This window comes from Pygoscelis adeliae, unplaced genomic scaffold, assembly GCF_000699105.1.
Source record: "Pygoscelis adeliae isolate BGI_AS28 unplaced genomic scaffold, ASM69910v1 Scaffold321, whole genome shotgun sequence".
In the NCBI taxonomy this organism is placed as follows: Eukaryota; Metazoa; Chordata; class Aves; order Sphenisciformes; family Spheniscidae; genus Pygoscelis; species Pygoscelis adeliae.
In genome coordinates, this window is record NW_008824039.1 from 387,648 (window position 1) to 401,532 (window position 13,885).

At 41.6% G+C, this 13,885-nt stretch overlaps 1 protein-coding gene across 1 annotated transcript in view; it reads left to right on the forward strand.

Moving 5' to 3' along the window:
- CSMD2 (CUB and Sushi multiple domains 2) overlaps nucleotides 1-13,885 on the forward strand; it is a 308,935-nt gene that overhangs the window by 134,909 nt on the left and 160,141 nt on the right. The window contains 2 exon segments of the mRNA XM_009333469.1: nucleotides 4,473-4,585; nucleotides 11,507-11,584. Of these exon segments, the coding sequence (XP_009331744.1) occupies nucleotides 4,473-4,585; nucleotides 11,507-11,584 (191 nt within the window).

The following is a 13,885-nucleotide window of genomic DNA, read 5'->3' on the forward strand; positions in this document are numbered from 1 at the left end:
TCGCCTCCAGACTCCAAAAGGCAAAGCTGTGGAAATTAAGTTTTTGGGTGGAAGCTCAGTTCATCTCTTTCTCCAAGTGACTCCAGGATTAAAAAGATGCTTAATATAAAATGGGTACTGAATTCCCATCAGTGAGTAATGATTATTGATTTTACTTTAAAAACAGTTCTTACTTTGCTACTTAGTCATTCCAAAGCCCTAGATTTCAGTTAACACATTGCCATATGCAGGAAGCTGAATATTTAATCAAGTGATTCATATCTCTTGGTGATGGTGGCAAGAAAGGGGAGGAGGGGGGAAATGGACACACAGAGGCTTGAAAAGTGTTGGGTTTTTTTTTTTGTAAAGACTATTAGCAATTTGCAAAAAAGAAAAAAGAACGAAAAGTCTGTAATATTGAAAAAATATAGTGGCAGAGGTGCAAAATATAAGGGCTTCTATTTACATGACTCACTGGACTATTAGGAATTCGGTCACTTATTGGGCTAATGGTAGGTGTTGAAAATTCAGAGCACATAACGTAGCACAAAAGTATGCTGGGGAATATGGAAAGGAGTTTCAAACAGCTTCTTTTAATTAGCTCTGTGCATTTCTAAGTCTCTGTAATGTAGCTCCTCCTTTTTCCTGAAGACAGCAAGGCGGCCTTGGGTTTATAAAGAAAAATAATGTGACCTTGAGAAGCTGGTGATACAAACATTGTGTACTCTGTGTCACAGTGCAATCAGCATCCTCTCCAAGAGCTTGTCGCAGCCTTTATCGTCTGCCTTTTTGTCTTAGGCTGCTGTCAGTCTGCCCGCAGGTTTAGCAGTGCTAATTGGTGCTGCCTAGAGTTATCCTCATGTGCAGACAAGTCGGTGGTAGCTCCTGCAGGAGACTTGGGGTGTTTCTCTGGTTTTCGTGATTGCTGTTGACTCTTGCCTGCTGAGCATCCTGCCCATTTCATTTGAGATTCATCAACAGCAGCCAGGGCATTTGCATTCAAAAACCATGCAGCTGCTTCAGTTCAACTATGTTTATTGGTAATTAAATATTCCATTATCAATTAAGCATTAATGCTTGCTAAGGATTATTTTATATTTGTGGAAGCCTTATGGTGAAAAGCTAGTAGTTAACTGCAGGTGAGCATGATGTTTTTCATTAAATGTGTAGCTCTGGCCATGTTATTTCTTATCCATCAGAACATTTCTGCCCCCGACCCATCCAGTCTGCTGCTGGGCAATATGCATTTCAGTGGGAATGAACCTTTCATCCTGCAATTGTCCATCTGCAGACTTTGTGGTGGCACCTGGGGAGGAGGAATTGGAAGACGGGGATGCTCTTTTTCTGGGTGGGTGAGGTGGCCTACCTGCTGGTTGAATCCTGTGAAACAGGAGAAGGTGCAGCTTTGGGATTAAAGTGTTCGCCTTCTAGCATGTTCCCACCTTCAGCACTGAAGAAAGGGTGGTTGGTTTTTTTTCTCCATTAGGTGCTCCACATGTGTAGGTTTACAGCTGCCGTGGGACTGGGAGGAACAATAGTGTTCACAGATTAAATACTCCTTTTCCCTTGCATAGAGATTTCCCTCCTTGCAGATGTAGAGCCTTGAAGTTATATTTCTGCAAGCGATTAAGCTAATCAAAAAGTAGGGCCTTTATTTTCCTGAACTAATTCTATTCTATTAACTGGAATCAATTTATAAAAACCAAACTCCAAAACCCACGCTTCCACGTGTCGTGTGGTGCTTAACCCAGTGATTTCATTAGGATTCCTGACCCTCGGCAAAGATGCTCTGCTGCTGGGACGTTTTGATTTAGCCTGGGGTGTGTGAAAAAGGAAGCAGCTTCCTCCTCTTTGCCATCGTTGCTGGTGTGTCTTAGCTGTCCCTTCAGTGCAAAAATCTGAGTTGCGTGCCGATGACCAGCAGGACCTGGGATCTAAACTAGCTCCAAATACCGCAACCTGACGTTAACAATGAGCTGCTTAACGTCAGAAATAAAAGGGATAGGAAGATAAAAGGGAAAAAAGAGAGTCTGTTAGACTAGAGCCCTTGGAGAATAGCATCTTTTTGTGTGCTGAGAGTTTGAGCAGTGGTGTATATGGAAATGAGGACCTGATAGTGATTTCCTGGCTGATTTAGTCCTTTCAAAAAGCTGTCAATGTCTTAAGCAAATGACACATGGTGGTGATGAAAATTTCTATGCAGGAAATTCAGGGAACCATTTTCCTTCGCCCTAAATCTTCTGTATTTCTTTATAGCAGTGCAAAGTGGGTACAAAGCACTGTGGTTACGATTGATTATTTTTCTCTACTCCTGCTTTTGCCTTCAGTAATTATTTATGTTATTCTAAAGGTAGCAGGAAGTGCAATCCATTAATTTTTCTAATTGATTTTCAAAGTGTTAATTCAGTCGGCTGGTAGAATTCTAGCACAGGTTCCTTGGAAGTTAATAGCGGACTATTTACGTACCTAAAACGAAGTGTATGTGTAAGTAGATTGCTAGTCTGCAGGCTACTGAATCCGCTTCTCAAAAGGATGTGCATATTAAAAAAAAAGGGGGGGGGACAGGGGACAGGAGAGTGAAATTCTGCCTCATTCAGGCAGGTTAATTTGATTGTTCTCTGGTTCTTATATCAGGCAATTGAATTACTCGGCTCTCCACAGTTATGAAAGTAAAATTTGGCTCTGCATACCTAAAGATTATTTATGATAAGTTTGACTATTGATTCAGAATGAGTAATAAAATAGCCTTTGGGGGTAAGAGTATTAAGTTTAAACATGTTGTCATAACAACCAGGCTTAGTAACTGTCTCAGAATTGGTTTTAGGCATCCCATGTTTGATATCAGCCCAAAATACGTTTGTTTGAACTTAATTATTTGAAAGAGTTTCAAATTAAATTGGTTCAGCTGTCTCTGAGTTATCCAAGGATGGCAGAATGCCATATAAAATCCATTTTTATAACACCTTGTATTTCAAAAGGGTCTGCAAAATTGAGATGAAAATAATCAATAGAGAAACGATCAGGAACAATCCTAAACCATTTTATAGTGTAAAGAATGCTTCCTGTCACGCTTCATAATTATGCAGAATTCAGCCACGAGATAACGCAAGGTTTAAAGTCCGTACTGTAGGTGGCAGAGATGCATTAGTTATGCAGCATAATCATCCCTGCTATTTCATTAACAAGTGGAGCAGGATTACATTGCAGTTCATCTACCATTAATAAGTACGCTGCCAAGTACCAGCCTGGCTCCCTACTGTTTGCCTTAGAAAAAGGTAAGTTCACCTTTGGAGGTGTTGGTTGAGTTGAAGGACTTTTAAAATATTTTCTGGGCTACCCGTTCTGCTGTTGAAAATGTGTAATAATAAAATCTGAGACATCCTTTTGAATGGAATAGATTTGCATGATCCTTTTAGCTTCATCTAAAAAAGCATAGCTATTGGAATGCCAGTAGTTTTTAAATAAGTGACAGTCTGTGATTAAAAAATTAAATGGGCTTTCATTAAACAATAATAGGATTCCATAATAGCTTTTGTCATGGTAGTAGTGTTCTCCTTACCATGGTTAATGGTACCGTTATATACCTCAATTCAAGAGTGCTGTGACTTAGGTAAACATTGTTCCAGACTAAGACTTGGCATGTGACAACTCAGCTAAGAATTATGATCTGGAGTTTAATAAAGCAAACAGCATAATACTTTAAAAAAAAAAAAAAGTATAAAGTGGTATGAAGGGGAACAGTTGCTGAAGGACTGCTAATGGGTTGTGGAGCTTTTCACCTCATGTTTGATGGCTGTAATCTTCTCCAGGTTGGGACAGATCATAAATCATTGCTTCTTGCTGGGTATTTCCAGTAAAAGAAAATCATTCTTGCAATCCTTTCTCTACCTCAGTTAAAATAAACATACCTTTTTTTTTTTAGCGGGGTTAACCAAATATTGAGACAAGAACTGAATAAATTTGAGAGTCAAGCTTATCTTGTATACCTTAGGTGTTGTGTGTCCCCTGAGATGGTTTTATGTCATTTCTGTGTGATACCAGTAAGACACAAAAGGTGATAGAGCTACGAGGCTCTGTTACTCTGGGGAAACATGTAGAGCTCCTCCAGTTCAGAGCTGTTCTGTACCTTCCAATCATTCTTTGTGGTGCAGGAGAAGACTGGAGCCTCTAGGCTGTCCAGCTGGACCTGTTTCATTTGTCTGGTACCACAGACATTGTGAGTACCCAGCTCAGCCCTTTGTACCCTTTGCCTTAGAAGGAAGGAATGGAAACCCCTGTAATTACAAATGTGTAACCATCAGATGGGAAGACAAGCAGAGGAATGTCTGCATAGAAACAACCGCGGGGTGCATGGAGTGCTTTCTCTGAGCATATGGTACTCATTCAGGATTTCCTTTATTCATGTGGGAGGAGAATCACCTGGAAGGACAGGTATTTGGGGTATAATTCGCAATCATAATAACATTTGGCTGTTACTGGTTGGTTTCTTGCAGGTTTACTGGAATGAATTTGCCTGCCCCGGTTATCAGCAGTAAAAATTGGCTGCGGCTTCACTTCACGTCAGATGGCAACCACAGGCAGAAGGGGTTCAGTGCCCAATATCAAGGTAAACGCTTACTGCCTGGTCTCACTATTCACAGTGTGTGTCTAGCCAAACTTTTTTTTCCTAGGAGTCTACAACTACCTTCCTGCATGATCCTTCTGTATCCTGTTAACATTAATTTTCCAGCTGGGTATCCAGGCATTGTCATGTAGAGAGCTACTGTTGGCAATTGTTGGGAGTACAAACACTTGAGAGCTACAGGAAAATTCGTTTACACTGTATGCTTCGTTAGTAGAAGTAGATGTTCTTTACCTGCAGTTTTGCAGAGCGTGCTGTGTTGGGATATGGCGATCCAGACAGGGTGCCCACTAGGCGAAGGGCAGTCTAGGGTCCTACGGAGACTGTGTCTGCATTTACACTCCGCTCAAGTGAGACATACCTGAGCCCATTGTGAATGAGGGGTAAACTGTTCTGTATTTACTGGTCATCCTTCCCTAGAACGATGGATTTCAGAATTGGGATCTTAAGATGCTCTTGGGGGAGAGGACGTGCTTTGGCACACGAGTCAAGCAGAGAAAAGATCCTGTTGTGTTCTGAGGTTTGTAGGCAGCCGTGGCTAACGGCAGTTCAGTGCATCCTCTTTGGGACCAAATACTGACCGAAACAGGTGGGTTTGAGTGGATTCCTTAAGCTGTTCATACCATTCTCTCCGAGGACTTTGAAGGACTTTGTGGCTGCAGTGGTGTAGCATTGCTTCAGGCACCTGGCTCTGGAGGCAGGATCAGGGAGAGGGCAAGTGAAGCAGGGAAGGAGCAGAAAAATGACATCCAGTTCCTCATCCTCTCTCCAGTGGTTTTGAGTCAGTGTAGTTCAGCGGCTTTCCTCAAAAGGAAGAAGCAGGACTTTCAGAAAAAGTACCATGGCCCTAGACTAAGAGGAACAAAGTGAAAGGGAGAGGAGTTTCCTTTGATAAATCTGCAAACTTGCCCTGTTTTTTTGTTCCCTGTTTGTTTAGCCTTAGCAATGTTGTCATGGCCTCAGCATGGGCTTTGCTTTATGAATCACCATTGTTATTTAACTTTCCTTGCTTTCCTTTAACATATAAATTACTTTAAATTGTAAGAAAAAAAACCCCTCTGTTTTTCTGTGTAACACAAATGACTGCTTGCAGCTGATGGCCTTTGATACGACATTTTCCTTTGCTGTCATGATTACTGCTTTCTGTTAAAACACCTGTCTGAATCATCCTTTTTTCTTAAGTAGAAAAGTAAAGATTAATGTTATAATTTCCTCTGATTAGGTAAATGTCAGGGGGTTCTAATCTAGCACACTCCTTAAACTGTTTTGTTAGATATAATGAACTGTGCTTGTGTGTATTGAGTGTTTAAAAGATGAACTTAAAAAAGTGCTCTTGAAATGGCATCGAAGCAGGACCTCCGTCTAGCTGGCAAAGGGAATCTGACGCTCATTCTTCACACATTTGCTGTTTTTTGTGGAGTTTGTCAGGTTCTTTCCATCTGTTAGGAAAGATTTCATTACTTAAACAAAACAAGAAACAAAGCAAAAGACCCAGAGATAAAGGCAAGATTTTTGCAGTCAATGGAATCTGTGTCCGTAGAACGTTGAAGATGCCAATGCAACTTCAAAAAAATCAGCATAACCCTTTTCAGAGGAACATAACCTTGTTTGAACATAAATATTTTAATGCGGATAAATAAATAAATACATACAAAATAGGATATGTAATGCCATATAAAGTAGAGCAACTAAAATGCATTTTTCAGCAATAGAGATGTAAGCAGACCCCAGGATTGTCCAAGAGAAGGAACAAAGGGTTAGGACGGCTCTAACTTGTTGTCTGTTTTCTGAAGACATGCACATACATAATTTATTAACATTCTGTGCCCTCTGAGACAGTATCTGGCTTTGCTGGTAATCTATGAGAGTAGTTTCCCTTCTAGCTTGTTTAACATTGATAGTTTTAGCAGAACGCCTTCTGCGTGTTCCATTTCAGCTCTTTCTAATCCATGCCTTAGTTTGGAAATCTTTATGAATGTAGAAGCAAGGTTAGATATGATCAGCCTGTATGCAGGTTTTCTTTATGTTGAATACAGTAAATCCGTTCCCTTCCAGGAAGAGTTAAAATATTTTTCTGTTTTCTTTTCCCTTTTATGTAAGATGAATCTTGCATTCTTGCAAATACTTTTTTCCCCACATCCTGTAAAAGCAAATAAGAGGGACTGTAGAGAAATTGGTGCATCAATCTTTTTTTCTTCCTCCCACTCCCTCTGCCTGCCTTCCCCAAAAGGTGCTGTGTACCTGCAGGAGGTAAGAACATAAGCTAGAAGTGCCTTACTCAGGTACTCGGGACAGGTGACAGCGCAGGAGTTAGCAGCCAGGTATTCCCCGTCATCCCCCCTCTCAGCATAGTGATAAGGTACTGGAAATGAGGTAAGGAAAAAGCTGCTGAATTTAAAATGATGCTAAACGGATCTAAACAATGCTCTGGCTAGTGTAGTCCATCTCTCCACATATTTTATTACGTAAGTTGGATCCCAAGTTGCTTTTTAGCTGATTGTTACCCATAATTACACATAATTACATCTTTTATTGATCTCCCTGCCCCATTCCCTTCCCCTCCTGTCCTCCACTTTCGGGTAGAAAGATAAATGTGGGTGAGTTTCAGCCCGTAGCACAGTGCAGAATACCAGCAGGCCTGTCGCCTTTAATAATGGTCTGAGGAACTATCTATTGCACATACTGCACCACATAAATGGCTTGTAAGGATATGTATATGTCTATAAATATATACGCTTAATTTTTGACAGATCTGATAATCTTCATGTTGCATCACACCTTTGAGCTGCAAAGGGGTTACGGCTTATGCTGTGCAACCTGTTGGGTGTCCTGGGAAATCCTGAGACAGAGGCAAAGACGGGAAAATTCTGGTGCTTGTTGCAGGCTCTGATTCCTAAAGAACCGTTCCTTAGGGGAGCTAATGGAGGGCATAAATGAGGAGTTTCAGAATGGTTGCATTTGAGGATGTTTCTCTTCAATCCCTGTAAGCAACTTCCCGTAGTATCCCAAATAATACTAAAAACACCCCAGCAGGAGGAAAAAGAGATTCAGGCAGGTCTGTATTTAATAGTGATCCCCCAGCAAGGGGAAAAGGGGTTCATGGAATAGATTTTTGCTGAAATGCTGTTTTCCAAATTAAAAATAAATAAACGTCTCCTTAAATTCTCATTTAGAGCAACATGAAACGCTTTAAAAGAAACACCCCAGACTGCCTGCTTGCTGGAAAAGCTTTGTAACGTCACCTTTCAAATTTGACAGGACACTGAGTATTCCATTAGATCTATCAGATACGTGTGAGCAGCAAAACCCTCCAGAAAACAGAGGAATTTCTGTTCATCCGATTATCCTGACACAGTCCTTTGTAGTACTGTTCCACATTCAAATGTATAAACAAAATAGATTTTTATGTACCAGATTTTTGAGGGCATCGAGTAAGAGAATTGTTCTTATTTATTCTTCAAAAAAGCAAGTGATACTGTATTCTGACTTGTTCTAATCTAAATTGAGTAATTTGTAAAGCTTGACTTTCATCATTATGTCTCCGTGTCGCAAACAAAATGAAGGATTAAGAGGAGAGTATTATAGTGATCTCTCTTTATCAATTATTGTTGAAAGAGATGTGATGCAATTAGGGGAGTATATACTTCATGGGTAATGCAGTTTAGTTCTCTGTATTTTAGGATTGGTCCTTAGTAATGAATGTCTGGTTTCTGCTGCTTGTTTTCATTACTGTTGGGTGTTTTGGAGCTAGGTTTTCTATTAGTCACAAATTTGGAGTGGGGCTCTGTCTGTTAGCTGGATTCTGGAAGACAGGAATGAATATGGGTGAACCTTTGTTATTTAGTGTGTCCTTTTAAAAAATTGCAGTTGTGTGCAAGGCCCAGATGTGTTGAAGCGGTGAACTCTCCGTACCGCTTGCCTTCTGCTGGACTTCGGGACGTTCAGCAGCCCTGTGAAACCAATGCAAGTTGCTGTAGTTCAGTAGTCAGCGTGCCCTGATGAGAAGTGCTGACCCTCCCAGGGATGCATTATCCCATCCACGGTGTCAGCATCAATACTCTGTGTGTAGGGCATACGCTGGTGATTGGAAAGCTTTGCCTGTCCTTCAAGGCTACAGGCTTACTTTATCATGCGGAAATCAAGACTTGTGCTTTTCTGTGTGTGGCTAGGAGAAAAATGCACTGGTAATTGTATAAAGTAACTTGCAAGGGAAGTTGCGGAGAATATGAAAATGGAAATTATTTTTATAAAACTGCTCTCTTACTGATGGTGCCCCAAAGCACTTTACAGAGCAATGAATTAGATGCTGCAAAGTCATGAGCCGTTGTACATCCTGCAATAGCTCAAATTTAGCCTTAGATACTTGGGCTTGACTGTGTTTTATTGACTGGGAGGGAGTATTGGTTGTGACTATGAGGTTATCCCTGTACCTGCTGGGAAAGTGCCAGAGGATCACCAACTGCAGCATTATGGAGGATAAGCAGAACGGGACCTCCTCAGTGCTTTATCCCGATGACAGTTTGAGTGCTGCGCTGCAGCATCAGCGGGAGGCCGGAGAGCCCCGGCCCCGGTGCTGTGCTGTCCTGCGTGCAGATGGAAACACCTCTGGGCAGCACCGCCGGGTCCTGCCGAGGCCCGCGACAGGACAGGGCGGCTGCGGCCGGGACAGGGGGGCTGCGCCTGCGAGAGGGGGCCAGCCTCTGCAGGCAGAGGGCATTTCTCTTCCTTCACTGGAAGAGCACTTACATGGGTGCAGCCGGGCTGATGGCTGCTCCTGCTGCGCTAAGCAAAAGGGTGCCGGGGGCTTTGCGCAGGACGTCGTGGTAGCCGTGACCCCCTCTGTTATACTGGAAAATGGCTGTGGAGTGCCTGTAAGAGGGACCCTGGAAACTCTCCCCATTCCTCGTCTAGTATTTTGCTGCAAGGGGTTTATCTGTTGCTGCCCTGAGCCGGAGTACAGCTGAAATTATAGCTGGCTAATGGTTGTTATGCACAGGCAAGAGGGCATGTGAGGTAGCCCTGTAATCCCTTGGCCTTCAGTACAGCCTTTCATTTCTCATTTGTGTTTTAAAGCTATCACTATTCTAGTTGAGGCAGAAATACGTTCCAGACTTGCCCAGAAATTTTAGCTTCTGTAGCCCCGTGTCCGTCCTTTGGTCCCTTCATACGGTGCGTTTGTTAAAAACCTTGAGGTCAGACTACAAATATCCCAGAATTATCATACTGTGACCTGGAGGAGTATGTGGCCATTTGGGGCATTCGGAGACCTGCTGCTTTTCTCCTTGTGCATTTGCAGGTGGATTAAAGTAAAAAAGAAACAGTTGTGTGTTAGATTTGCTTTGAAACTGGCATACTGTTAATTATTTTTCCCCTCTTAAAAAAATAAGGCAAAAAACCCCCAACAGAATACAGATGCTAATACTAGCAAGAAAGACATGAACAACATAAGCTTTTCTTCATGAATATTTTTTAAGCTAATGTGGACCTCAGTTTGAAGTTATAACTGCTTTATTTAAAGAGAAAGTAAAAAGCTGTAACCAAATGATGAACAAAAAGCTCCAAGCTAGCATCTAGCTCAGAAAAGCACTACCTTAGGTAAGCTTCAAGGAATAATGCTTGACATCTCCCTGTCTGAAGCTCCTGCAAACAGATGTTATAAACAGATCTTTTTATAAGCCAAAAAAGCATGATTAAAAAAACCTTGTTATGTCGGTAATTTTTCTTGACAACTTTGTCTTAGAAATGTGCTAATTTAGGGATGAAAGTATGACAAGATAAAGAACAAGAAAAGAACAGTTAGAAGTGGAAGATGGGCTGGTTTTCTCCACAGATAAGGACTGGCTCATCAGAAAAAGGATCCTATGAAGTGATTTGGACATCGTGCTTTCTGCTGTGAAGTTATTCTTTAACCACGCTATCTTCAAATATGCCAGTGAAAATTCTGCTGTGTGTTAGTCAAAAATACCTGTGTGTATGCTGCAGGAAGCCATTGTCTCTCTCTCTACTGGTATCCAGATGGTTTTGGCAGTGTGGGGTTTGTGCAAAACCCTCTTGTGTAGAGAGATCCTCGGTAACAGCCAAGTCCAGATAATAAAAACAAGTAGCTGCTCAGTTACGTGGGGGATTTTCATAGTGTGAAGAAGGATGGGACTCTCTCGGTGATGGATGGATAGAAATCTTGTTGCTACCCTCATATGTTTTCTCATCTTCTGGATGAGGTTTCGAACGGGGAGGTGAATGGTCATGACAGGACCTCTGGTGGAGTCACCGTGCAGATTTTAATTGATGTGCCTGTGGCTATTAATAGTGGGTCTGTAAATATATACTTCTCTTTGCCAATAATATGGTTTTAATATGGCCTTTTTCTCTGCTATTTTACTGCCTTTTTGAGTCTGCTATTTATGCAGATTCTGGGCAATTTTTAGCTTATGGGGTGTTCATTTGGATGCTGTATTCCCATAGAAGCAGAGAATGGCTTTACTGTATAATGTATTCATGGAATAACTGCATCAATAAAACTGGGTGAAACTAACTCAGCATTTTACTCTCAGGATCCCTGAAGTTTCCTAGAGCTTCCCTTCTGTCTGTTTCCCATTTTCAGTATGTTAAGCAAAACAACATGGTTACAGAGGGATAGGGGTTGTGTGCCCAATTTTTATATTCTAATTGGGTCAGCTCAGCTCAGATCCCCAAAGACACTAGTCCAGACCTAACAAGGTAAATGAAAAGGGGGCCCTAATGGTTTTGAGGGGTCAGGGTAAGTTGTCGGAGCTGTGAGGAAAGATGCAGGGTGTCCTGCACTGTGGGTGCTGTACAGCTGTTGCTTCCCTTTCTTTTTAAATAACCCCTAATGCTTAGCTAAATCTTTTCCTTGTCTTTTGCTTTGTTTTAAATCTGTCTCTGCAGTCAAAAAGCAAATGGAACTGAAGTCCAGAGGGGTGAAGCTAATGCCCAGCAAGGACAATAACCAGAAGACATCAGTGTGTAAGTTTTTTGGCTCCTCCTTACGCTGTCTTTGTATAATGATCTCCTTGAACATTTCATTTGACTTTCCAGTAATCTCTAAAACTTCGTCACTCTTACAAGTTTTAATGCTTTTCCCTCTCTTCCCTCTGCATTACTGCATCACTTCCTTCCAGTGCTCTATTCACAAGCATATACTAACTTGTTAAAGTGGGAACGGAGGGGATCGGTGTGTGTGCATTTAATATATACTGTATGCTTCCTGCTCAATGACAGCCTGGGGTTCATTACTTCTGTCGTCTTTTAGTGTGGAAAGTGTGAAACTGTAAACCATTTTGAAAACTGAATTAATATTACTGTGTAACGTTAGGAGTAGGGGTAAGGAACCACACCAAAAAAGACCTATTAGAAAATCTACGGAGGCAATAGCAGTCTCTCTCTTTTTCTCTTTGCATTTTATTTAATTGTCCCTGCAGAAAAATCACACCACTGCTGTGCAAGAGCTTATAATACTGGTTTTTACGGTCTCCTGATTAGTTACTCACTTTCGGTGCATCTAGTGGTTGATATGTTAGAGGCATGCTCAGAATGTCACTTTGCCACTGGTGTGTTTTCCTCTCGCAGGAAGTGAATCCATTAGGTCCATTCATCTTTACATTAGGTTCTTTTCAAATCAGAAGCAAATCTTGTAGTTTCTTTATGCATATGACTCCAGAGAGACGACTGGGCTCTTGAGGGGACTCGATTAAATGGGAGGGATCTGAATTAACTCGAGTTTATATTTTATATAAATTCAAATAGGAACAGAATGTAGCATTTCTTAAAATAGGTTTTAGAGGAGAGGATATAATTGCTCATTTTGTTGCACAGTCCATTACACCCATCAGAGAGGTACTGTTTGGACAGTTCACTCGCCTGAATTTCGGATGCAAAATTCAGTTAAGAAAAATGGATGAACTGAATTTAAAACATTGCTTGCTGTCTGTCTGAAATGAAAATGGCTCACTTCTAGGCTCACAGGAGAGTGCTTATAGTCTCCAATTTTTCAGGAGCAAGGCCCAACAAGGTAACAAAATAGCAGGATGTAAATTGCCCAAAATATCCAGAGCAGAAAATAGCGGGGCATGTTTCGAGAAAATTAATTCAATTTTAAGAAAAACCCCATATGCAAGATGTTCCTGGTCCTATGATATATTCTTGCCAAGAAGAATTTAATTGTAATACGCATTTCAGTTCACTTAACGGAGAATGAAGTTCTGTTGGAAAATACCACTAGCTTTGATTGTGGGGGCACTGGAGACAAAGGGACGTGTTTGGAGTGGGATATCTGCTATCTTGGATTTTGGGGAATGTGGGGAAGGGAGTCTTCACCGAGTGAAAAACGTTAGCCTGGTTTGGAGTGATTAGTTTACTATATATGAGTATTCTGGAATTGAGAATATATAGGATTCCCATTTCTCCTTCCTGGGAATGCTAGGCTGCTTCCCTGTAGCAGTTTTACCTGTTGCTAATGACCGTTGTCAGCACTATCCCTGCCGGGGGCTCTGGGCAAAGGAGCTGAAGGCGAGTAAGAGACAGCAACTGAACTTCCCTTTCTCGCGTACCCTGCTCTGTCCCAGTCGTGCTGAGGATAAAAGTGTAGGAAGCTCTTGTTGCCTCTGCCCAGTTTATCCTCACCCAACGGAGAGCAGGCTCCAGTCTTCAAAGCTGTCAATTCAGCATCTTGTGTAGTGCTAGTCTTGTCGTATTTGATAAGGCAACACAGGGCGTAGGAAGGCAGCTTAGCCTGAAAGCTATTAAGCTATAATAATATAGAAGGTGATAGTACTGTGGCCCAAATTCCTTTCCGTTACCAGCATGGTGCTTGCCACAGCCCTTGTGCCTTCAGCTCCTTCCATGTGCACTGCTCTCAGCACGGTCTGGATTGTAAACCCAGACTAACCTCTGTCTTGCACAGCCTTCTGCTGTCGTGCTTCTGTTACAGTAAATTTTTGACTTCAGAAATGCTGATTCCGGAGAAGATGTCTCCAGAAAATGGTTCATTTTCAGAAAACGGAGCCCAAAATGTTATCTTCTTTTTTCCCTTGTTTTTTTGGTTTGCATGGCTAGCCATGCCCCTTCTTCTCTCAAACTTTCACGAGCTTATGGGTCTTCATATGCATCAGAGATAATTATACAGGTGGCACAGGCTGATTAAAGATCTGTGAAGTTTGCTAGTGTTGCTCTTATTTCATCCGGCTCGAATATTAGAAATTTAGAAATTTCTGTGTCTCTTGGTAATAGCTAGAACTATGCCATGCTTTATTTTCCAAGACTTTCCTA